This window comes from Pristiophorus japonicus, chromosome 7 (assembly GCF_044704955.1).
Source record: "Pristiophorus japonicus isolate sPriJap1 chromosome 7, sPriJap1.hap1, whole genome shotgun sequence".
Lineage (NCBI taxonomy): Eukaryota > Metazoa > Chordata > Chondrichthyes > Pristiophoridae > Pristiophorus > Pristiophorus japonicus.
Genome location: NC_091983.1, coordinates 38,348,630 through 38,372,730, shown reverse-complemented (window position 1 = coordinate 38,372,730; position 24,101 = coordinate 38,348,630). Strand labels below are relative to the sequence as shown.

At 41.9% G+C, this 24,101-nt stretch overlaps 1 protein-coding gene across 1 annotated transcript in view; it reads left to right on the top strand.

Moving 5' to 3' along the window:
* Positions 1-24,101, top strand: part of LOC139266579 (CUB and sushi domain-containing protein 1-like) — a 3,131,815-nt gene that overhangs the window by 668,597 nt on the left and 2,439,117 nt on the right. The window contains exon 3 of the mRNA XM_070884173.1: positions 12,179-12,291. Coding sequence (XP_070740274.1) covers positions 12,179-12,291 — 113 coding nt within the window. The remainder of the gene's footprint in view (positions 1-12,178; positions 12,292-24,101) is intronic.

Genomic DNA, 24,101 nt, shown 5'->3' with positions numbered 1-24,101 from the left:
CCCAGTCCTCATCCTCTGAGAACTTCTCCAGGATGCCCACAGTTTGCTGCATCTTTGCATTTGATTCATGTACTCGTCACCAGTTGTTTTGTTCCTAACACAGATGAGACTGCACACAGGGAGGTGAAAGTAACAGTGACCCCAGTCTTTATTAAAACACTCCAGAGTGAGTAACAGGCCGGCTTATATACAGTGCTCCCAAGGGATGCTGGGATCCCTTGGGACTTCAAGGGACGCGCTCCCTGGTGATGAAACATGGGAGTGCATGCTTTACAGATATACACCACATCCAATCCGCCCATTTACCAGGCACTTTTAAAATAGGGTCCCACCATTGTGTACATGCTTGCCATTTCTATTTCAATATCTGTCGCCTCACATTCATATCCACATTAAAATCCATCTGCCATTTCCTCGCTCTTTTGTGTAATTACTCCAGATCTTATTGTGCATTTTGTTCCTTTCTATTTGTGATCTAGGATTATCAATGCACCATTAAAGTTTCCTGAGTAATAACCTCCTCCAAAGAACAGTTTTAGGTTAGTTAGTTGCTTATTGTTGATTGGTACAATTGTGAAAATGATCAGCAGTGCACGTCAAGTAACATAGTTACAAACAATTTTATTATGAAACATGTTTTCATTTGTCAAACAAGGGATAATTTTTACAAAACTAGAAAAGGGATTGCATGGCCTGTATAATCCACAACATGCACAAAGATGTTAAGCTTATTGTGTTGTACCTTTATTTGTTTAAATTTCCACAGTTAGTTGTCTCCATCACTGTCAGCCACTGTTTAATACCTTTCTTCAGGTGACAGAGTGGCACATAGTGGGCCATAGGTTTTCTCTCAACCTCCTGCAATGCTGCTTTGTAATTGGTCAAAATAAGCTGGGCAGCATGATGAGGTAGGCAGCTTCTCCCCTTCCCTGAGATGGAATGAACCACCAACACCATGAAAGATCCAACAATTGATCCACTCATCTGGGTGACAACTGGCAAAATTGCTCAGCTTCCTTCAACTCTCAGCCAGAAACTAAGATGTGGTTACAGGCCTTTAATTGGAAGGATTACATTTTACTGCCAGATAGGTCGGCAAATAGTTCCATGCTTCTAAATCCTCTCTCTCAGAATGGAACCTAAAATTACAAAATAAAATGCTGCAGATAGGTGAATGATTGCAATGAGAATGACTTAAATACTTCATGTGTCCCAATGGTCAAGACACCCATCTTCGCTGTGCTTGGCATGGCAAGAGAAGATATAGTAGCATCTCTAGTTTCAACAGCAGCTACTGAACTGTTTTGTTTGCCACAGGAATGAGTTTCCCAGCTGCATTCAGTGGCATGCTGGCAGGATTCAGGTTCAGATAACCATGCACCCCTGGCTGATCTCCACAATGACTCCAAAGGACCAAGAGAAATATTTATCTTGAAAGCTGTTGCTTGTAGCTTTCTGTCTGATGCCTTTATTTTCTATAGTTGTTCTCAGGATGTGGACGATGCTGGCAAGGCTGCATTTATTGTCCGTCCCCCATTGCTCTGAGAAGGTAGTTTTGATATATTCTTTACTACCTCACAAACATACAGACTCCAAGATGGCAGTTAACTTCAGGAACTTGTCAAGTGACCTGTTCCCTTTTTATTGTTGTAAACAGCAATGGCTGCATTACCACAGTAATCCACTGGATGGAGCAGTAGTCCACTAGATGGAACTATAATACAGTGGTGATGTCAGTTCTGTCAGTCCCTGTGGTGATGGTGCTCCATGAATTTAACCCAGCAATAATGACGGAACAGCAGTATACACCAAAGCCAGGATGGTGAGTGAATGAGAGGGGTTGGTGTTGCCGTGACATTGTTGCTCTTGTCCTTCATGGTGGCAGGGATTGCAGGGCTGGGAGGTGATGAAGTAAGCCAAGGCTGCACCCACCCAGATGAGTGGTGAGTATTCCATCACGTTCCTGACTCGAGCCTTATAGATGATGCAGAAGCATTGTGGGGTCAAGAGGCGAGCCAATTGTGGCAGAGTACCCAATCTCTTCCTTGCTCTTGCAGCCATCTTCTTAATATGCCTGCTCCAGTTAAGCTTTTGGTCAGTGAACATACCTCCGCCTCCCCCATCCCTTCCCCTGGGTTGTTGATGGTGGGAGACTTGGCAACAGTTGTGCCTTTTGAAGTTTAGATGGAGGTGCTTAGACCTTTTTTTGTTGGAGACAACCATGACTTGGCAGTTATGTGACATGAATGTCCATTAGTCAGTCTAAGTCAGGCCCTTCTGTCTACCATGGGCTGTTTCATCATCGGATGGGTTGTAAATGGAGGTGACCATTGTACAATCATCAGTGAACAGCCCCACTCCTGATCATGTGACAGAGGGAAGGGCATTGATGCAGCTGAAGATGGTTGGATGAAGCATGCTATGCTGAGGAAGTCCAGGAAGGCTGACTTGGGTCTGTGATTATCAGCCTCTGACAACCATGATAATATTCTTCTGTGCCAGATATAATTCCAGTCACTGGAGGATTTTCTCATTAATCTCAACTTTTCTTGGGCTCCTTAGAACATAAGAACATAAAAAATAGGAGCAGGAGAAGGTCATATGGCCCCTCGAGCCTGCTTCGCCATTTTAATATGATCATGGCTGATCTGATCATGTACTCAGGTCCATTTCCCTGCCCGCTCTCCATAACCCCTTATTCCCTTATCGTTCAAGAAACTGTCTATTACTTAAATGTATTCAATGTCCCAGCTTCCACAGCTCTCTGAGGCAGCGAATTCCACGGATCCACAACCCTCTGAGAGAAGAAATTTCTCCTCATCTCAGTTTTAAATGGGCGGCCCCTTATTCTAAGATTATGCCCCCAAGTTCTATTTTCCACCATCAGCGGAAACATCCTCTCTGCATCCACCTTGTCAAGCCCCCTCATAATCTTATACATTTCGATAAGATCACCTCTCATTCTTCTGAATTCCAATGAGTAAAGGCCCAACCTACTCAACATTTCCTCATAAGTCAACCCCCTCATCCCCGGAATCAACCTAGTGAATCTTCTCTGAACTGCCTCCAAAGCAAGTATATCCTTTCGTAAATATGGAAACCAAAACTGCATGCAGTATTCCAGGTGTGACCTCATCAATACCCTGTACAACTGTAGCAAAACGTCCCTGCTTTTATACTCCATCCCCTTTGCAATAAAGGTCAAGATTCCATTGGCCTTCCTGATCACTTGCTGTACCTGCATACTAACCTTTTGTATTTCATGCGCAAGTACCCCAGGTCCCACTGTACTGCAGCACTTTGCAGTCTTTCTCCATTTAAATAATAACTTGCTCTTTGATTTTTTTCTGCCAAAGTGAATGACCTCACACTTTCCAACATTAAACGCCATCTGCCACATTTTTTCCCACTCACTTATCCTGTCTATGTCCTTTTGCAGATTTTGTGTGTCCTGCTCACACATTGCTTTTCCTCCCATCTTTGTATCGTCGGCAAACTTGGCGACACTACACTCAGTCCCTTCCTCCAAGTCGTTAATATAGATTGTAAATAGTTGGGGTCCCAGTACTGATTCCTGCGGCACCCAACTGGTTACTGATTGCCAACCTGAGAATGAACCATTTATCCCTTCTCTCTGTTTTCTGTTTGCTAGCCAATCCTCTATCCATGCTAATATATTACCTCCAACCCCGTGATCTTTTATCTTGTGCAGTAACCTTTTATGTAGCACCTTGTCAAATGCCTTCTGGAAGTCCAATTACACTACATCCACTGGTTCCCCTGGCAGGCAGTGACTAGTGGGGCACTGTATGGTTCAGTGCTGGGACCCCAGCTATTTACAATATATATTAATGATTTAGACGAAGGAATTGAATGTAATATCTCCAAATTTGCAAATGATGTTAAGCTAGGTGATAGTGTGAGCTGTGAAGAGAATGCTAAGAGGCTGCAGAGTGACTTGGTGAGTAGGCAAATGCATGGTAGATGCAATATAATGTGGATAAGTGTGAGGTTATCCACTTTGTTGGCAAAAACAGGAAGGCAGATTATTATCTGAATGGTGACAGATTAGTAAAAGGGGAGGTGCAATGAGACCTGGGTGTCATGGTACATCAGTCATTGAAAGTAGGCATGCAGGTACAGCAGGCAGTTAAGAAAGCAAATGGCATGTTGGCCTTCATAGCGAGAGGATTTGAGTAAAGAAGCAGGGGTGTCTTGCTGCAGTTGCACAGCGCCTTGGTGAGACCACATCTTGAGTATTGTGTGCAGTTTTGGTCTCGTAATCTGAGGAAGGACATTTTTGCTATTGAGGGAGTGCAGCGAAGGTTCACCAGACTGATTCCCAGACTGACATATGAAGAAAGACTGGATCGACTAGGCTTATATTCACTGGAATTTAGAAGAATGAGAGGGGATCTCATAGAAACATATAAAATTCTGCCGGAATTGGACAGGTTAGATGCAGGAAGAATGTTCCCGATGTTGGGGAAGCTCAGAAGCAGGGGTCACAGTCTAAGGATAAGAGGTAAGCCATTTACGACCGAGATGAGGAGAAACTTTTTCACTCAGAGAATTGTGAACCAATAGAATTCTCTACCACAGAAAGTTGTTGAGTCCAGTTCGTTGCCTATATTCAAAAGGGAGTTAGACGTGGCCCTTACGGTTAAAGGGATCGGGGGTATGGAGAGAAGGCAGGAGTGGGGTACTGAAGTTGCATGATCAGCCATGATCCTGTTGAAGGGCCGAATGGCCTGCTCCTGCACCTAGTTTATATGTTTCTATCCACCTTATTCATTACATCCTCAAAGAATTCTAGCAATTCTAGAATTGCCATTCTCAGTCGAATGCTGTCTTGATGGCGACGACAGCTCTTCTTGTCTTTCTTCTGCCATTCAGCTACTGTATCCCTATCTGGATCAAAGCTGTAACGAAGTCTGTAGCTGAGTGGTTGCACAGTACCCAACCTGAGCACCAGCAAGCAGATAATTGGTGAGTAGGCATCTTTTAATGGCACCATTGATTACTTCGCCATCATGTTGCTGATGATTGGGAGGAGGCAAATGCAGTGGTAATTGCTTGGGTTAGATTCATCCTTTCTGTGGATAAGATGCACCTGGGCACATTGTCGCGTAGATGCCAGTGGCATAGCTGCAGTAGAATACCTTTGCTGGGGAGGCTGGCGAATTCAGATGCTTAGCTCTTCAGTACTATAGCCAGCTCTCATCAGGACACATATCCTTTGCTGTGTCCAGTGCACTCAGATGCTTCTTAATGTCAAGTGGAGGGAACACATAGTCAGACGATAGTATCTATAATCTTGGGGATATGGAAGAAAAAACAGATTTTAAGTGTCCATTTGGCACTTTTGGCTGAAGAAGATTTGAAACACCCCCACCCTTGTTTCTACCATTCAAGTGCCGTAGTTGTGGATGGGTATGTTGTTGGAGCCCCCCATCTCCCATCAGTGCCTGAATATCCACCATCATTCTCAACTGTTTGTGCTGGGCAACAGAACCTTGTGACGAACTTTGATGAAACATCTCATACAAAGTATCTCATTGCGTGAATCCTCAGCACCATACCACATCATGTTTATTTTGTTGCTATTAAAAAGAGCTTTCTTCATATGTTCCTGTGTTCTTCAAATAGATTTCTTCCATTCACACTATTCTTTTTAATGAGGCTGTGTAGGAATTGTCCAGCAGGCGGGTATCTCCATGGATGCCACTAATTCTGCTGCTTGGTCAATATTCTAGGATGCATGCTTGGATGTTGTGGGGAGAACCTTTAATTACTCGCTCCACAGCTGCACTCATCCCCCATGCCAAGATGACCCATTTAAAAATGGCACCATTCACCCCGGCCTCATGTGCAGGTGTTCAGTAAGAGTGCATTGACAACAGGTCACTAAGTTGGTACTTAAATCCTGTTCTGACTGTTGGCTCAAGCTAAAAAAACATTTCTCTTGTTAAAAACAAATTAAGCAACAAGCTTTGGTGCCACAGGGGGATAATGTTCATTAATGACAACATGTAAAACATATTAATAGTCAAGTTACTACAAATATTGACGCAAGACCTATTAAATGGGATTTGTATAGCATAATATTGTATTTGTTATGCAGTAATCCTCTTTGTAAAATTCATTAATGATTGTATGTTGGCATACATGACATTGCATAAATATTAGCAATCACCAAATTAATTTCAAAATAATTTAACATCCTGATGCTGGTGTGCTAATCTTACTTGGTGTGAACACAGGCTGTATTAAATTCACAGAATATCTGAGCTCCATCATCCTACTATAATTTAAGTTTGTATACCTGTATCAATAAATGTGCTAATTTCCTTAAGAAACTAGTAAATATTTTTTTGTGAGTCGAAAATGAAATCAAAATTCTCCCTTTGTTTTAAGTTTCCCATGAAACCAATTCCCAGACAAGAGAGGTGAGCAGGTCTCTGCCAACATTCCTGGGAGGTGCAAAGAAACCGATTCCTCCTCCAAATTTATTTCCATTCTGATGGGCAAATGCTTAATTCCCACTCTGTACCTCCTCCAACATTAGGGTTCAGATCCAGAATTTACCATTTACATGTGCTCATGTGTGTCCTACCGCTCCAGAGTGCATATGAAAATTATGGGCCAATTCCTGCACAGTGATATAACTTTGTATGCTGTAAACCAGTTGATTTCTACTACATGAATCGTGTTACAACTGAACTTAAACAGAGGCTGAAAAATGAGTGCCGTATCAAGGGAGTTCTGCAGTGTCAGAGATGCTGCAATTCGGGTCAGACATTAAACTTGGGGCCCACATACTTCTAATGTTGCAGGTGGATGTTAAAGGTCCTGTGGCACTATTCCAAGTTCCAGAAACAGTAGGGAGTTCTCCATGTCATAGTCAACATACCAGAAATAGATTAACTGGTCATTCAGCATACTGCTGTTTCTGGCTTCTTGTTGCATGCAAAGCAGCTGCCAGATTCATACCTATCATCATAGGCAGTCCCTCAGAATCGAGGAAGACTTGCTTCCACTCTTGAAGTGAGTTCTTTGGTGGCTGAGCAGCCCAATACGAGAGCCATAGACTCTGTCACAGGTGGGACAGATAGTCGTTGAGGGAAGGGGTGGGTGGCACTGGTTTGCCGCACGCTCTTTCCGCTGCCTGTGCTTGATTTCTGCATGCTCTCGGCGTTGAGACTCGAGGTGCTCAGCTCCCTCTCGGATGCACTCCCTCCACTTAGGGCGGTCTTGGGCCAGGGATTCCCAGGTATTGGTGGGGATGTTGCACTTTATCAAGGAGGCTTTGAGGGTGTCCTTGTAGCGTTTCCGTTGCCCCCCTTTGGCTCGTTTGCCGTGAGGGAGCTCCAAGTAGAGCACTTGCTTTGGGAGTCTCATGTCTGACATGCGGACTATGTAGCCTGCCTAGTGGAGCTGATCGAGTGTGGTTTGGTGCGCCTGTCCTCTCAGGGGATTTGTAGGATCTTGTGGAGACATCGTTGGTGATATTTCTCCAGCAACTTGAGGTGTCTACTGTACATGGTCCATGTCTCTGAGCCATACAGGAGGGTAGGTATTACTACAGCCCTGTGGACCCTGAGCTTGGTGGCAGTTTTGAAGGTCTGGTCTTCAAACACTCTTTTCCTCAGGCGGCCGAAGGCTGCACTGGCGCACTGGAGGCGGTGGTGGATCTCGTCGTCGATGCCTGCTCTTGTTGATAGGAGGCTCCTGAGATATGGGAAGTGATCCACGGTGTCCAGGGCCGCACTGTGACTGGTGACTCGGGGGGCAGTGCTGTGCGGTGAGGACAGGCTGGTGGAGGACCTTTGTCTTACGGATGTTTAGCGTAAGGCCTATGCTTTTGTACGTCTCAGTAAATACGTCGACTATGCAACTACACTTCAAAGTAATTTCCTGTATGTGACACACTGTGGCCTCGAAATTTGTGTCGTTTGCACCTCCCCGGGCGGCGCTAACAGTAGTATCCCGTTATCACCCCGGAACAAAAATTGGGGATCTTCCCCTGAAGTTGCGCCAGGCAAGGCCAGTGACAGCTTCAGGAGACGTGAATCGGGTTGCAGGCCGCTCGCGGGGCGCTCTTAAAGGGGAAGTGGCGGCATTTTTCTTCGCGCCTTGATTGGTCAGGCTCGGCACTCTGCAGAGTTTGCAGCTTGGGCCCTTCCCTCTAATGAAGGGAAGAGCCCCTCCTACGTGGCAGTGCTATGCGGCCCAGTGTGTAATGCTGCGTCCCGCTTCCAACCCCTCCGCCGCACTACCGCCCCAGAAAGGAAGTGGAGCACGTTATTTTGTGCTCCACCTCCTTTCGGGGGTGGTAATCCGAATTTTTCGAGCGGAGCAGGACTTGTGCGCCTGGGACAAAAATGTTCTTCCTCCCAGATGTTACCACCCCCAAAGGGGTACAATGGAATTTCACTCCCAGTATGTGTTAGAATGCTAGTGTTGGTTCCATGTGACATGATTGTTACATTTTTGAGTTTTATTCCAGATCTTTTTCTCTGAATTTGTCAGTCAGGTCCCTCCTGGAGGTGAGCCCATCACTCTCAATGAACCAAAGTGTGTCTTGGCCCTTATTACAGAATTTCAATTTACTGGCTATATCACTGTGTACTAAACATGACCTTCTTTGACCTTTGAAGGTGGAAGAAAAAACACCCACTCGACCAAAGCTTCAATTATAAACTGTCAAAGAGATATATTAAATAGCAAATGGATAAGTGAATAATAACAATGATGAATTATAGATTTACATTAGTTGCAGAATTAGCTATCTCTCCTTGGAAGATAGAAAATAACAACGATTTTGTATACTGCATTAATTTTTAATGTGAACTGGACTTTGCTCAAATTCCCTGATTTAACCTTCTGTAACAGTTCACTGCTGACCTTCCACAGAATTTCTTTGCCCCCTCTATATATATATCTCTCTGATGGCTTCAGAACACGACTCAATTGGAAAAACCTGAGGCATACTTATAAAATTTGCCTGCCGCAAAGTAAATTGAAATATGTATCTCCTAAACGCAAAGCGCTGCCAATATAAATGTACAGGTAAATGCAAACAAAGGCTACAGGACACTTGTATTTGAATTGAATTGCATGGCCCTTCCCTCATATACCCATTAGAGATATGATGGGGGTCATTTGGACTTTGAGGGATAGCGTAAAATAGGCAATATCGGATCAGTCATCCATTATACGTGTCTCCCGAAATCAGGAGAGGTGTATAATGATCCGATATCACCCGATTTACGTTATCCCTCAAAGTCAAAATTACCCCCAGTGAATCAAAACTTGCCAAGCCATTTTTGGTCAGTAAGCCTGTTTTTGACCCCATGTATGCAATTGCAGGAAGAGAAAACAAGCCAATAATATGATATCTCACAGACAAAAACACTTTGTTTTTGTTACAATCATTTTTATTACTTTCAGATGTTTTTACTCTCCCTAAAAAGCAAAGATCCTCCCCACCCACGCCCTGCCTCAAAAGTTAAACCTTGTCATTATAAGAACAAATTGTGCTCGAGAACAAATAACAAATCACAGTATGGACAGGACAAAGCATTCATAATTCACACTTTCTAATAGAGCTTCTGGACGTTTATCCTTTGACACCCCATGAAGTAACGATAAAAATAAACAGTGTTTAATTAACAAGAAGGCTTTGTAACAGCCGAGAAAAAAAACTCTTGCTTTTTATGTGCTGTTATCCTGAAGTATTCTAGAGAAGGGTTCTCCACAAAAATTAAAGAGGTTAAAGTGGGATTTTTCTCTCTTCGTTGCTTTTTCCTGCTCCGTCAAATTCATCAGCGAAACTTAAAATCCCTTTTAAAATATAAATATATCCAGTAAAATTGAAGTAAATACTCATTAGAATCTCTATTAAGAACTTGATGTGCAAGTCGTGCATTCCCTGGTACTTTGTAGTACTTGACGGATAAAATAGCCGAAGATTCCTGTCATTCAAGCACAGTCAGACCATTTCTGGTTCACTGTGCACTGCTTTTATCGGCATAGGAGGTTATGGAATTCTCTCACGATGAGTGAGATTGAACAGACATTCCAACTGAGAAATGGTTGGGAAAGTGCAATTTTCTGCTGGGCAACAGCAGGAAAGAAGATTCACTCCGGAGGAAGACATTGATTGAAAATACGAGTCACCTTCTGCTTTGCAGTCCTGAAGCAGATGGAAATGACTTGATTGGCTGACACAGGCAGCAGGCCTGACCTCAACTGAACAGCTATGGTGTCCTTTACAACGTGGTTTCTCTGCAGTTTAAGGATAAGCATTTCAAAGCATTACTGTATTGTGGAGTTATTAGTTTAGTTCCATGAAACTAAACGCTGCATTAATTTTTATTATTGATTTGGTACATTATTTTTATGTGCTGCAAGTCCTTGATAATTCAGAAGGAACACTAAAATGTGAACTGGTTCAAGCCAAAAGGTTTAATTGTTGAGATGAAAAATTGCCAATGAATTAAATTGTGAACTTGACAGTGTGTAGTTATAGTATTAACCGACTGCTCCATAGCACAGACCTGCCACTGAGCAATGGTCACTGTTTATCTCTCTCAGCTTGGTGGAGCACCATTCCTTGGCAATATTTGCTTTGCACACTTACAGCTTGCTTCTGAATTAAAAAGACCTATACATCTGCCAAGGTTAGGTCAGGTGCAGATCTGCAGTATGCACACAATAGTCAATCTTTAATCCTTGCATACTGAACAACATAATACTTCATATTTATTTTATAAGTAAATAGAAACTTATTTTTTAAATCTTAAATTGGTTGCTCTGTATTTTGAAGTGCTTATCTCAAGCCTTCCATTCCCAAAATACATGACGATGGATTTATTGCATTAAATAGTCAGATTCCATGGTGTTGACCAGAAATTAATGGATTGGGCCAAACCCGACATTATGGACTGTAAAAAAGAAAGAAGATAGAAAGACGTGCATTTCTATAGCCCCTTTCACGTCCACCGAACATCCCAGAGCACTTTACAGCCAATGAAGAATGTTGAAACATGGCTGCCAATTTGCACACAACAAGCTCCCACAAACAGCAGTGTGATAATGTGCAGACAATCAGTTTTAGTGATGTTGATTGAGAGATAAATATTGGCCAGGACACCAGGGACAATGCCCTGCTCTTCTTCGAAATAATACCATGGAAGGTTTTATGTCCATCTGAGAGGGCAGACAGAGCCTCTGTTTAACGTCTCATCTGAAAGATGGCACCTTTGAAGGGCAGCACTCCCCTCAGTATTGCACTGGAGTGTCAGCCTGGATTTGTTGATCAAATCTCTGGAGTAGGACTTAAATTCACAACTTTTGACTCAGAGGCAGGGGTCCTACCACGGTAACACCAAGCAACACCTGAATCTTTACTGGATCTTGGAGTATGGGAATTACTGTTTGATCTCATAACCAGTCCTCTAAATAGTTGATCAAATAAAGGAATGTGTCAGACCAGTATTGATTGGATGAAGTAAACTAGGCACTCTCGAATTCAAATTGGCAGATTTCAAATTGGGTCTTTATCGTTGGGAGTGACAATTCAGTCAATTGACTTAATCAGCTGTAAACGTATTGACGTGTTACTTAATGATGAGATGTTAAACCGTGGCTTGTTTGCCCACTCGGGTAGACGTAAAAGATTCCATGACAGCTTTTGAAAATCCTCTCGGTATCCTGGACAATATTTGTCCCTCAACCAACACCAGTTGAAAAAAAAACAGATGATCTGGTCATTGATCTAATTTCTGTTTGTGGGACCTTGCTGAGTGCAAATTGTCGACCTGTTTCCCAACATTACAACAGTGACTACACTTCAAAAGTATTTGATTGGCTGTAAGGCACTCAAGGATGTCGTGAAGGCCGCTATATAAATGCAAGTCTGTTTGTTCATAAATCCAATTGCTAAATCTCCAATGTTCACATATTCTACTTTGCAGTTGTTTAACTGTGACATACTGGCTTTTGGGAAGGCGGGGCCTGTGGGATTTAAATCCTACGTATCTGCATTAGCTAGTCTTTGGTATGTTGGGAAAAAGTAACCTGAAAAAATAATCGTTTTGACTTTTGATCACAAGTGCTAAATGATTTTGATATGATACCTCATTTACTCTCTTCATGTTGCGTGTTTCCTCAGGGTGACTGGCTTTCAACTTCCATCACCGATTGTCAGCACAGGCTCAATCCTGACGCTCTGGTTTACCACAGACTTTGCTGTCAGCGCTCAAGGATTCAAGGCTGCCTATGAAGGTAAAAGATTGTTTACCTGTTTAACTGCTACGCTCTTATCTTATTTGAAGTCTTATTCTTTCTGAAGTAGAATATAACTGTTTCAGGTTGTAATGCACTTGTGTTTTCACCATAGTCAACACATGCTTAAAGCTGAGAAATAAACAGGAATAAAAAGGGCTGCCCCCCACCCACCCCCCCCCCCCCCCCACCCCCGGTGCCCCATGCATGAGCAAGTTTATCCAGGGAGTAGGCGTATACCCTGGTCTACACTGAGTTGGTTCATCTCTGCCAGGGCAGCATTTGCTGCAATTGGCCTCAGTACCTCTGGGTTAGAAACCGAAATTGGCAGAACTTCCACTCCTGATTGCTGTCAAGTGAGTCCTTGGTGGGAGTGCGCATGTGTGGAATATCCGGCGAGGACAGGTTCAGGCTCGAATAGCCTGCTGATACCCGGGGCTGGATATTCCACACTCCAACTCCAATTTCAGGCAGCTATGGGAGAAGTCTTTCTACCAGCTTCCTGTTGTCACCACCATTCCCAGGACTTCCCACTCGAGAAGGTGACGGATACCGAAAACATGCACCCATATTTGGATGGGCATATTCAGCTTAGAGGTGCAAAACAAAAAAATGATAACTCATGGATTTCCCATCATTATTGCTTTAACACTGCTGGGTGTCTGGAACCGCATGCATTCCCGGTATCTGACACTGGAATCCCATGCGTTCTCGGTATCTGGCACTGGAACCCCATGCGTTCCCAGTATCCGGCACTGGAATCCCCATGCGTTCCCGGTATCCTGCACTGGAACCCCATGCATTCCTGGTATCCGGCACTGGAATCCCCTGCATTCCCAGTATCCAGCATTGCTACAGCATCAAGAGGGTGGGGGTTACAGGGTTAAATTTCAAGGGCTGCCTTGCCTAATGCAATCTGCCACCAACATCAGCCCAGTAGATCTGCTGGAGCCAGCACTCTCAGGGAACGGGCCACCAATTTGGCAGAAAAAAATCCAATCCTTACTGAATGTCGAGTTTCACACATGAATAATGACTCATTGGCAGAGGTACCACAGAGTGGGCGGCATTCTTGAAACCCGTAGCCCCGGCGACAGGTCGATGTTATCAAATTGTGAGAAACTGCACAGCTGCACAATGCACAGCTCTGACAAGAGGGAAAACCTATAATAATACATTAACGCAATTGTTTTTTCATGTATCACATTCATTATTAGTTTAATGAGAAAATAGAATCATGTGGTAAACTGGAGAAACTGTTCAGTCATTTGCAGCCCAGAACGTAAGAACTGAAAGATCCCAACCCTTGCTTTTAGATTACAATTAAGGATTACTAGCTGTTAAATCTGTCTGGGGAGTTCTAAAGCTCCTTGATCTTTGCCTCCCGATTACAAATGATGATTCTCTGCATGAAAGATAACGAGATGAAAGTAGAACATGCCAGCGGGCTCCTCTCAATGATGAGTAGTGACGAGCGAGCAGGAGGAAGTTAACAAAAATGATCTGATCCATATCTATCCTGGATAATCGAAAGGAAGGGCCATACACAAATCCTTCAGATAAAGAAATAGGCCTGGAGTAGATGTAAATTCTCCTTCACAGCAACTATACGTTCCACGGAACTACATCAATCCAAGAAGGAGCTAATAATTGCGAGATTCAGTGGCTGGATGGGATTTGGAATCCCAGCTGAATCCAAGTTAGATAGCAGATGAATGAATGATTCAATTCTTGGGAGTTAAGAGTTTTGAGAGAGTGGGATGGAAAGATGCCGCAAAGGAAAGGTAAAGATTTAGCTGAAAGAATGAAATGTTAAACTCAGAAGTTGATGCAGAAGTAAACCGACTGAGATGTGGGGGGTCATTTTCATTGGTTGCATGACTGGGCATCTTCTGAAATCTCCTCTCACAAACCCATTAAAAATGGAATCTAAGTAAACTTGTATAATTATTTGGGGAATAATTTTCGACAATGCTCAATAACTGAACTGTACAAGGATAAAATGACCATATCGGCTGGAGATCAATTCACTAGATTCTCCCTTGAGCCTTACGATTTCAGTAGCTCCTTGCCTCCAGACCATAAGTGAATGAATAAAAATTATCCTCAGACAAAATGCTACAGAGGAAATCTGTCTAAATAGGACCCAAAAATGTGGGTAATTTATTCGTAGTTATATTTGTATTTCTCTCATCATTTGTTTGCTTAAAGCCACTAAGGAAACGAAAAACATGAAAATCTAATTGAACTATTTTTACAAAGGACAATCTTTTGAAGATATTGTTGTCACACAGCGTTTTGTTTCAATCCCAAATTAAATGTTTGCTGATTGCACTCTACCTTACGTCTAACCTGTAAATTTATGCTAGGACAGGGTACATCTGCAGAAATACCCAGTGCAAAATAATCTCCTGGTGTTAACAGCAGAAAAAAAAATCCTTCAACCATCACTGCATCAAATGTCACGACAAATTGTAGACAACAGCAATTTCTCTGGGCTTTCCCATTTTGGCAGCACTAAGAATTACAAGTGTAATTGTGGCAATACAATCATGAATTATACTTTTGTCTTCAGCATTCAAAATCTGGACTCATCACTATTCATCACTTGCAACATGAAAAGTTGGTGAATGCCAGCTGAATCAATAGATGTAATATTCTTATCTCAACTCATTGAAACGGGATGATTATTTTGCCTCTTTCTCTGCAGGGTATTGTTTTCCTGAGATGTTGGAGGCATTCATTGAAATAATTGTGGATGCATAAATTGTTTAATTTGCTCATTTTAAACCTTAATTGAACTAATTAGTTAATTAATGCGTTAATAGCTAGTGTTACTGTGGAACATATTCTGCTAAAGGTCTGCAATTTGTTTATCAGCACAAAGAATGAGTGTGAAATAAGTGGACAAACTCTGGTTTATATTAGTAACAGAGTTGGTGTGTGTATGTGTGTTCATTTCATATATACACACAAAAAATCTATGTATGCAGATAAATAAATTCATGAAGCAGGAACAAAACACACCGAAATTGATCTCAGTGTGGGCACTGAACTGACATTAGTTTGTGATAGTGCCTTCATGTTAACTCATTGTTTTCTGTTAATCTGTATCAATGATGTGTTAACTTGTAATGTTGAATTGACTTCCGACTGCGTGAATTGAATTGTCTCCAGCTGCTGATGTTGGATTGGCCACGGCATATGATGCTGAATTTACAATGGTTTGTGATCCTGAATAGAGCTCAATACTTAATCATGAGTTTTCCACAGTATGTGGTGCTCGATGTAAGGCATCATTTCAGCGCTGACATTTGTAGAAGTTTGCATGGTTCTTTGAATGGGAAAGCCAGTGTACTGAATTGTAAATTGTTTGCACTGTACACATCCCAGCTACAAGTCTCAAGATCAAAGTGTACTCTTTATAGGTGTCCCTTATATAAAAAAAAACACTTCCAAAGAACCCAAGAACCATGCAACCCCAGGAGGTACAGTGCAGAAGGCTCAATTGACATGAGGTATAGGTAGTAGGCTCCCTTGCTGCATAACAAAGGTACACTGAGTTTTGCACTATTTGTTATTTAAATCATGCCCAGATATATTTTTAATTTGAGTCTGTCTTTGTTGGGTTTTATAGTAAAACAACTAGAGACTCTTAAAATTAAATGTTTGATCCTCATCTGTTTTAAGCACTAAACCCTTGGGGCATGATTTTAGGGTTTTCTGTTTTTGGGGCGAAACCAAGAGAGGCCTGTGGGGAGGATGGCAGGGACAGGCAAGGGGAACGCAAAAACATTCCCAAAACATTGCCCGCGCCACCACAACACAAATCGCTGAAAAAAATTAAAAGAACAAATACTTGCACTTGCCTTCAGAGTACTTTACCATCCTCACCTCCACCGGCATGGCTGGACCGCACTGATTTCCCAGGCGGTCATTGCGAGTAGCCAAACTACTGCCGGTGTCTCAATGAGAGGCGTTGCACACCCAGCACAGCTGCTGAGGGCCGCCGCAAAAATCGATCGGAGGATGGTGGCGGGGCGCAGGAGACCTGAACCCCGCCTTTCATGCCGCTCCGCAGCGCAAAAGACCAGAAAACCCAGCCCTTAATACTTGCTCGTAGATATTCAGATGGGAATGTTGCATTTCAAATCTGCATGTTAGATTCCAATGATTGATTTAAATAACCAAAATTTTGTTCAATTAACTATTTTGATTAGCTTGATGAGAAAAAACTGTCCCTGCCAATCAAGAAAAAGAAAATTGCACAAAAGAAGCCAAACCAAATCTTTTCATCCAAAATGTACCAATCTGGAATCAGCAACTATCGTGAAACCAATCGATATTGTTCAAAAATATGATTCAAAGTTGTTTTGGCAGTTGCTGTGTTGCTTTTCAACTGACAACACTATGGGCTAGAATTTCAGCACCATTCCCGCCCGGTTTCTCAGCGGTATTCTTCGTTTTCGGCGGAAAACCACCCGGCTGGAATTTCTTGAAAGAGTTCCGCCGGCGGTCTCGAAATACCGCCGGCGTGTACCGCCAAAAAAAACGCTACCGCCCAAGTTTGGTCACAGCGGTGAGTTTTTTAAAAAAGCACCCATGAGAAACCAGCCGGAGCTGGGCGGTGGGTAAGTTAAAGTTAAAAAAGGTAAATTAAAGTTTTTTAATTCTTTTACAGCGATTAAGTGGAAAAGGTTCCTGAGAACGTTTTCCGATTTTATTTATTTTTTGTTTTTTGGAAAAATATTTTTTATGTTTTCCCCCCTCCCTCGGCCCAACCCGCAGCCTCGGACTAAATTTGAGTAAAGTACCGTCCAATTTGCCCAGTATCGCGTTTTCCGCTGAGAATCCGCATGTAAGACCCATTTTTCCCGCCAGGCGGAATTTTTTCCTTTTTTTGATCAATTTTTCATCGGCGTTAATTCAATAATCTTAGCGGTTTTTTGGGCGGCAATCTGGTGGTGGCGGATTTTGTGGAAATTCTAGCCCTTAGAATTTTACTTGTTAGAAATACTAACAGAAGCAATACATGAAAGCATTATTTAAACCAAAATCACTAAACTTTACCCATTGTATTGTAGAACTGACAGCGTTTATGTCCCCCACTGTGGCCTTTTATCTTTGGGGTACAAGACTGACAGTTTGTGCAGTGGTTACAATGGGCTGGAATCATCCGATGCAGCATTTCCAGCCCTAAAACTATCTCTCTTGATTCAGTTCCACTTCTTTCATTTGTGTTCTTGGAACACCTGGCATGGAGCCGGTGAGAGAAACCACTTAAAAAGAAAACAGAAACACAGGAAATGAATGTTGGAGAAGCAGGGTCTGTCTACACAGGTGTATATTGCATTTCAATATGAAGATGTAGTTGAAAAGTTTAGCATAATTTGTAAACATTATAATAGCACTTCTGAAGTTCATTGTGAAATCTTTGTGACACATACATGCCCCTGAATTAACTTGGATCATTTTACTTGCTGGTGGATGGGATGGAGGTTGGGTTTTGCTTATTGATTATAGCATTGACATGCTTCAAATATATTCTGACTGAAAGATTTTGAATGCTATGTCAACATTACACAGGGTAAGGTTTATTTTTTTTGTCAGAGATCAAAATTGAATTGTATTTTCATATTAGCAAGATTAATGTGTTTATTGTGAATTTTATGCTCTGGATTCAGATGAAGTGGCATTTTTGATTTTCCAACCAGCAATCAACATTCTTAAATATAGCACCACGATTCATTTTACTGAATGAAAGCTGGAGCCAAGACTGTGTAATTTGGCAATACTTAATATCACCGAGGTTGGGATTGAAGAATTTATCTTGGTATGCCTTCTGTCACACAGTTCCAGTGAAAGTATGACATACTGTACTGTGATTGGTATACTTAATGGAGGAACCATGTCCTGCACACCAGAATGTTATGAAATGGTGTGAAATGACATCCCGGCCCACTAACATATATATTAAAATGAAGTTCACAATAGTTTGAGGTGGGAGTTTCCAATGCTGATGTTCTGCACTGTTCCAGAATTGTACATGATTTCCAATGCTTGCAATGGATCTCCGTGCACTTTTATGATTGGCATTGCCTGATTTTCCTGATTTGAAACTCCTTGCTATTGAGTTATGAGGCTCGCCATCGTGGCCTAATTACTGTGTGACTCCATGGGTGGTGGACAAGGAGAGCTGGTGGCCTTAATGAAAGATACATGCGAGAAGGAGCTTCAGCACTCGGTATTAAATCCTTTAATTTTGTCCACAAGCAAAGCTGCAGGACGTCAAGTTTATTAACCATTACGTGGAATAATGCCCCTGTTAATATTAAACGATGTATCCTCTTATTGATTGCGAGACACACCACAGGAGATCTACTTGTGTGCATATGTATGAGTGCTGTAAAAATATCTTTGTATAATATATGCACATTTTCAACACATTTTAGAAAAAATGTTTTTCCCAAGTCGTCATCATAGGTGGTCCCTCGAAACGAGGATGACTTGCTTCCATGCCAAAAAAAGGATGAGTTCACAGGTGTTTCGAAAGAAGAACCCAAACTACATCCTCAAGGATATCTGTGCGTGGATTTTTTTAACGTGTGGTGCACACTAGCCATCACATGGGCTTGACAGAGCTCAGTCTTGGTCCAGTGGCAAGGATTACCCAAGACAACTGGAGACCTGCTCTGCTGCACGGCCCCAGTGCACACACATATCACAGTGTGGGCTGGCCCATGCTGCCCCTGGCTCTGAACTCACGCCTCCCCTGGGCCCTGATCACATCCCTCCACGGTCTCTCACAGCTCCTTCGCCCCAATCTCGTCGCTCCCCAAGTAAAGCAAGCCAGGTATGGGTGGGAGGGGGGTGGGGGGGTAATCCCACCCGCAGCTCAGTGGGACACATTGTGCGCTGTAACCCTCAGCTGTACAAACCAGGGAGGTCCCGGAGTTCCATTCTTGGACTGTCCTGAAGGGGGAAAGTTAGTCAAGGCTGTGAACATACATTAAGGACAGGATCAGGCTCTGTTGCAATGGCTTGCAGACTTGGATGATATGCGGACTCTGCGTCTCATGCAAGAAGGTAATGGAGGGCTATCGGTATTGTGAAACCATACCTCAGCCTGAGTCTCGAACCTTCAGGGAAGGAGAGGTAAAAGGAGAAAATTAGAGGGATAATTCGAGAAGAAAACAAAAAAAAACACGAGTGCTTCTCAGAAAACAAGTTCTACAATCAATGATCAAACTCAAGCACCATAAATGCTCCCAACAATCAATACAATGGAATAATACAGGTAACATAATTTTCTGCTCTTGTTATTTATGGGGGTTTCAGGATCTCGGAGGAGATGACAGTGCTCCTTTAATTGTCTATATGAACAAGTGGGGGGTGGGGGGGGCACCTCCTACACCTATCCTTAGGCAAGGGTGGGGTGAAATGCTTCCCCTAACCAATGTGAACAATGTAAGCTCCAGCCTGATCTTTTCATTCTAACAGTTCAGACCCTGTTACTGAAGTACATCACATATTAGCCAATGGACTGTTAAAATTTACCTTTGAAACCACAATCATTTAAATCACAAGGCTTCAGTTGATCCTGTGTGCTTCAGAATGGTTATTATCATGGGAAAAGAATTGAGTAGACTAAATGGACTATGATTTATAGCTGCGTTTCATATCAAGCTGGACTCCTGATTCTTGGACGAGAAATCCTATTGAATCCCTGGGATCAGTGAAATATTTATTTGAAACCATTACTTGTGTCAGCTTGAGAATTCTTTTTTCTGGATCTTGTAATGGAACATGACGTGTCTCCAGGTCATTTCATTTGTTATCCTACAGATATTCTGTGTTCTGTAACATGGTAGGACATTAGCGTGCGACACAAGAGCGTGTCGAAAGCTTCAGAACTGCATTCTGTTTTATTAAAAATGGATGAGCTATTGATGATGTAGGTTTAAATTATTTTAAGCAGATTCTAGTATGACCACAGGAGGCAAAGTCATTCACTGAAGTAATAAAATAAAATGACGGAAAAGCACAGCAGCTTGGCTCACATCTGAAGGAGAAAGATTGGTTCATTTCTCAGCCGGACCTCAGACTCCTGATGAAAGGTCACAAAACAACAACTTAAATATATAAAATATTAAACTATCTCTCTCCTTCAGATCCTGACCGACACGCTGTGCACTTGCGACATTTTCTGTTCTTATTTCAGGTTTTTTGCGTTGGTTGCTTTTGATTTTGACGTCCTTCCCTGATCAGACAGCTCTCGGGCTCAGAATACACTAGCCGACGGTAGAAAGATGTTGACTGCAGAGGCGGGATAATAACATTTATGCATTGTGATCAATAAACAAAAACTTTTCATCCGTTTGAAGCCAGTTTAGATCACTGTCTGACACTGGTAACAGAGCCATTCTGACAGCATGACTGTAATCTAGATAGAGTTATATTTATATAAGACTAAGAATGTTGACCAGGGATTTAACTTTATAAATCCCCTCCCCACTGAATTGCTGTGACCACATATCCTTCTGCGCTTGAAGGGTCGTTCGTGGTTTTCCTTTTGTGGTGAACTACCTTCTTTCAAAGTTGATTATGCTTGTGCAATATTCAGATTTTAATAAAAACTATTAGCGCTGTTGCTTTCATGACCCAAAATAACTTGAAGCCTTGTGTTGTCAACAACAAAAAATTCCAGGTGGCAAAGAATTCTCGGGGATGTGTAGTTGTAATTATAAGAGTAATGAATGCATTAATAAATCCTTGCTGCCGTAATTGTTTAATTAGCTAATGTTTTAGAGGTAATATTTAAATCATGCAACAACATTGCTGATAAAATCCTACTCATCCATGTTAGACAGCATGTAATTTTCTAAAGCTAATTTAAAAAAAAAATCTTTCCCTTCAAGCCAGAATCCTGTTATCTTAGAGCAGTTGGCGTAATTTTATCTCTTTGTTACTTCAGTAAGAAGTAGGCACCACGCACAGGCTTGGTCCTTTTCACAGGGATAGAAGGATAATCCACGAGATGACTAAGCTGCTCATGTGCGTCGAGGCCGAGTGGACTGTTGCTCAGAAGAAATGACAGAGGCCTGGAAGGTTGCATGCCTTTTAGCCATAACACAGCAGAGTGGGAGGGAATAAAGATGAAACAAATGAAGAAATATGTGGAAGGAATCCCGCCTGCAGAACTGAACTTGGTGATGAGGTTTTTTCAATGACTGTTGAATTCTAGTTTTTAGTTCTTCTCTTGCAGGTTGACATTGGTGTTTGGTCGATCAGCTAGTTTGTCACTGTTCTCACAGATTCTGGTGTGGATCGTGGTGTCATGCAGCTTTGTATTGGGACTAGTTTTCTTTGTAGGATTTAAGTCTTTTTCAGATCATTTGGATACAGCAGCTATGCAAATTATAGCTGTGTCATGGAAAAATGTTCAGGGCATTGTTGCAAAGTGTCTTGGACAGCCAACAATTTCCGGTGTTTCACGGGTGAGATTTAAAAAATCTAATGCCTTTGTAAAGATTTGTGCCACATACACTGTCGACTCTAGCCATCAGTACTTTATAGACTAAAGGATTAGTTCTTCTGTACCAACTGGAATGAGTGCTTAAGTGAATGGAATTTACTCAGTCTCCAACATGTCTCCATGAGAGACCATTTTGTTACCAAATTTGAATGAAGTATTGGGCATAGTCAAATAAAAGTGTACACCAATTCAGCGTAGCCCAGGCACATACCAGCTGCAGACCAGTCCAATACACCAGTACAGAGAACAATAGGAATAGTTGCTTTCCTCATCAACCAACGATTCAGCCAGTGGTGATTATACTGCTGCAATCGGTCCGATTTACCATTTGGGTGTGGCTATAGTCCTGTGCCCTCCATTTGTGGCTGAATCTGAAAGCAGTACAAGCACAATCCTTGACTGATAAGCTACATTTATTTAATAGATTGCCAGTTTCACCCAAGAATTTGGAGATGGAGTTGCCAAGAAGGTGAGCTGTGCTCTCCCCACACAAGCCGACAGGTTGAGCGAACAATGTGGGATTGTTCTCACTCAAATTGGATAATTCACTGCAAAATGTGGTTCCTGAAAGGTCAACAGTTGTGATGTGCTTTGAGATAAAATCCTGTTGCTCAATCGGAAAAGTTTAATTGAACATGACACTGAAATCGATTATTCCTTAAAACCTCTAAGCTTAATTGAGTGATGAGTGCTCAGAATTTAGGATCTAATGGGTCAAATATAGTGCAATTTTAAGATGATTTGGCCGGGTTTTCGTTCATACTGCCACAGAATCTATTGTATAACCATAGGTGTTGACAAATTCACCATTAGTATGATGAAACTTTTTGATGAAACTTTTTGAACTTCATGCCACCTTTAAGTTTCGAATGTTCGAGAAGAATTAACTTTCCCATCAGCTCTGCTCTTGCATTAGAAGATTGCGGTGGTTAATGGGGCTCTGTGCTGGTAAAAATGCACTTTGTTCTGCTTTCTCTGATTTTGACAGTGGGACAGAACAGCTCACGGGCTTTTAAAGCCAGTATGACTCGCAAACTGATGGTTGCATTATAGTAGCAGTGAAATTACACTTAAATTCCATAGATTAAGACAGCTTTGGTCTTTGTCATTAGTCAGATGCACTGCTTAAAACATTCGAGGGCTGAAAGCAGATACAAGGAAACCCAAGAACATTGCTGAAAACAGGAACACTGCAATCCCAAGTTACACTGTTCAAAACAGGAACAGGGAACTCCCAAATGCACCACTTAAACACAAGTTAGCACATTTCCAAATGGTGCCACATGAGGACTGCACCTGGATAATTTGTATTGTTTTCTAATATGTGTAGCATCAAAAGGACAAGACGGTCTGGAAATACGTTAGGGAAATAGTAATTATGCGAGCAAAATGGAAAGCTTCATCACTTGAATTTTGAATATTATGAAGAGCTTTTGACTAAGACTAACATATTTGAATTATGATTTTCAGCATAGTTTTATGCTATTGTTCCTGTCACTTTAGTAAGAAGACATTTCAAATCATCACGCTGTTATATTGGTACCATAATTACACAGGTATGAAATAAGTCAATGAGAAGAACAAAAGGTTTTCGAATTGGTTTCTCTCCCCGACTCTTGAGAAAAACATATTTTTTGTGAGTGCCTATAGACTATGTTTCCCCCATCCATCAACTTCACAAAGAGATGCAGAGGTTAGCTGTACATTCTGGCTGAGTGTTCTACTTATTAGCAGGTGGTGTGGCAAAAATTGCACAAAGTCTGCTGCAAGATGCTGTCAAGGCATGTTGTTTGTTGTTCAGTCCAGTGCGCAAAACAAAGAGCTAAAGGCTGCATAAAACATCAAAGTCAGACCTATAAAGAAAACAAAACACTTCTTTTGGATTTTTTTGATGCAAATGCAGAATATCAGAATATATTAGCAATGTGTGAAAAGAATTCTGTCAGGTTGCCAGCTGTTGCAGCAATTCCAATTCCATTGTCACATATGTCTTTTTTGTCGAATTCAAATGAATTGAGTTCAATTTTAACGTAAAAATATCAGCTAAAGGTTAAATAGATCACCATCTATATATCAAAAGTAGTTCTTCCAAAATATTTTTAAATAGCATTTGAAAAATTGGTTAACCACTTATGTACATGTTAATATTTGTCAACATACTTGGACGAAAAAAACATGTGTGTGTGTGTGTATATATATATATATACACATGCACACGGATAAGATTTTTTAAAATCTCGGGGTGGGGTTAGTGGGTGGGGTCAGATCCCGAGAG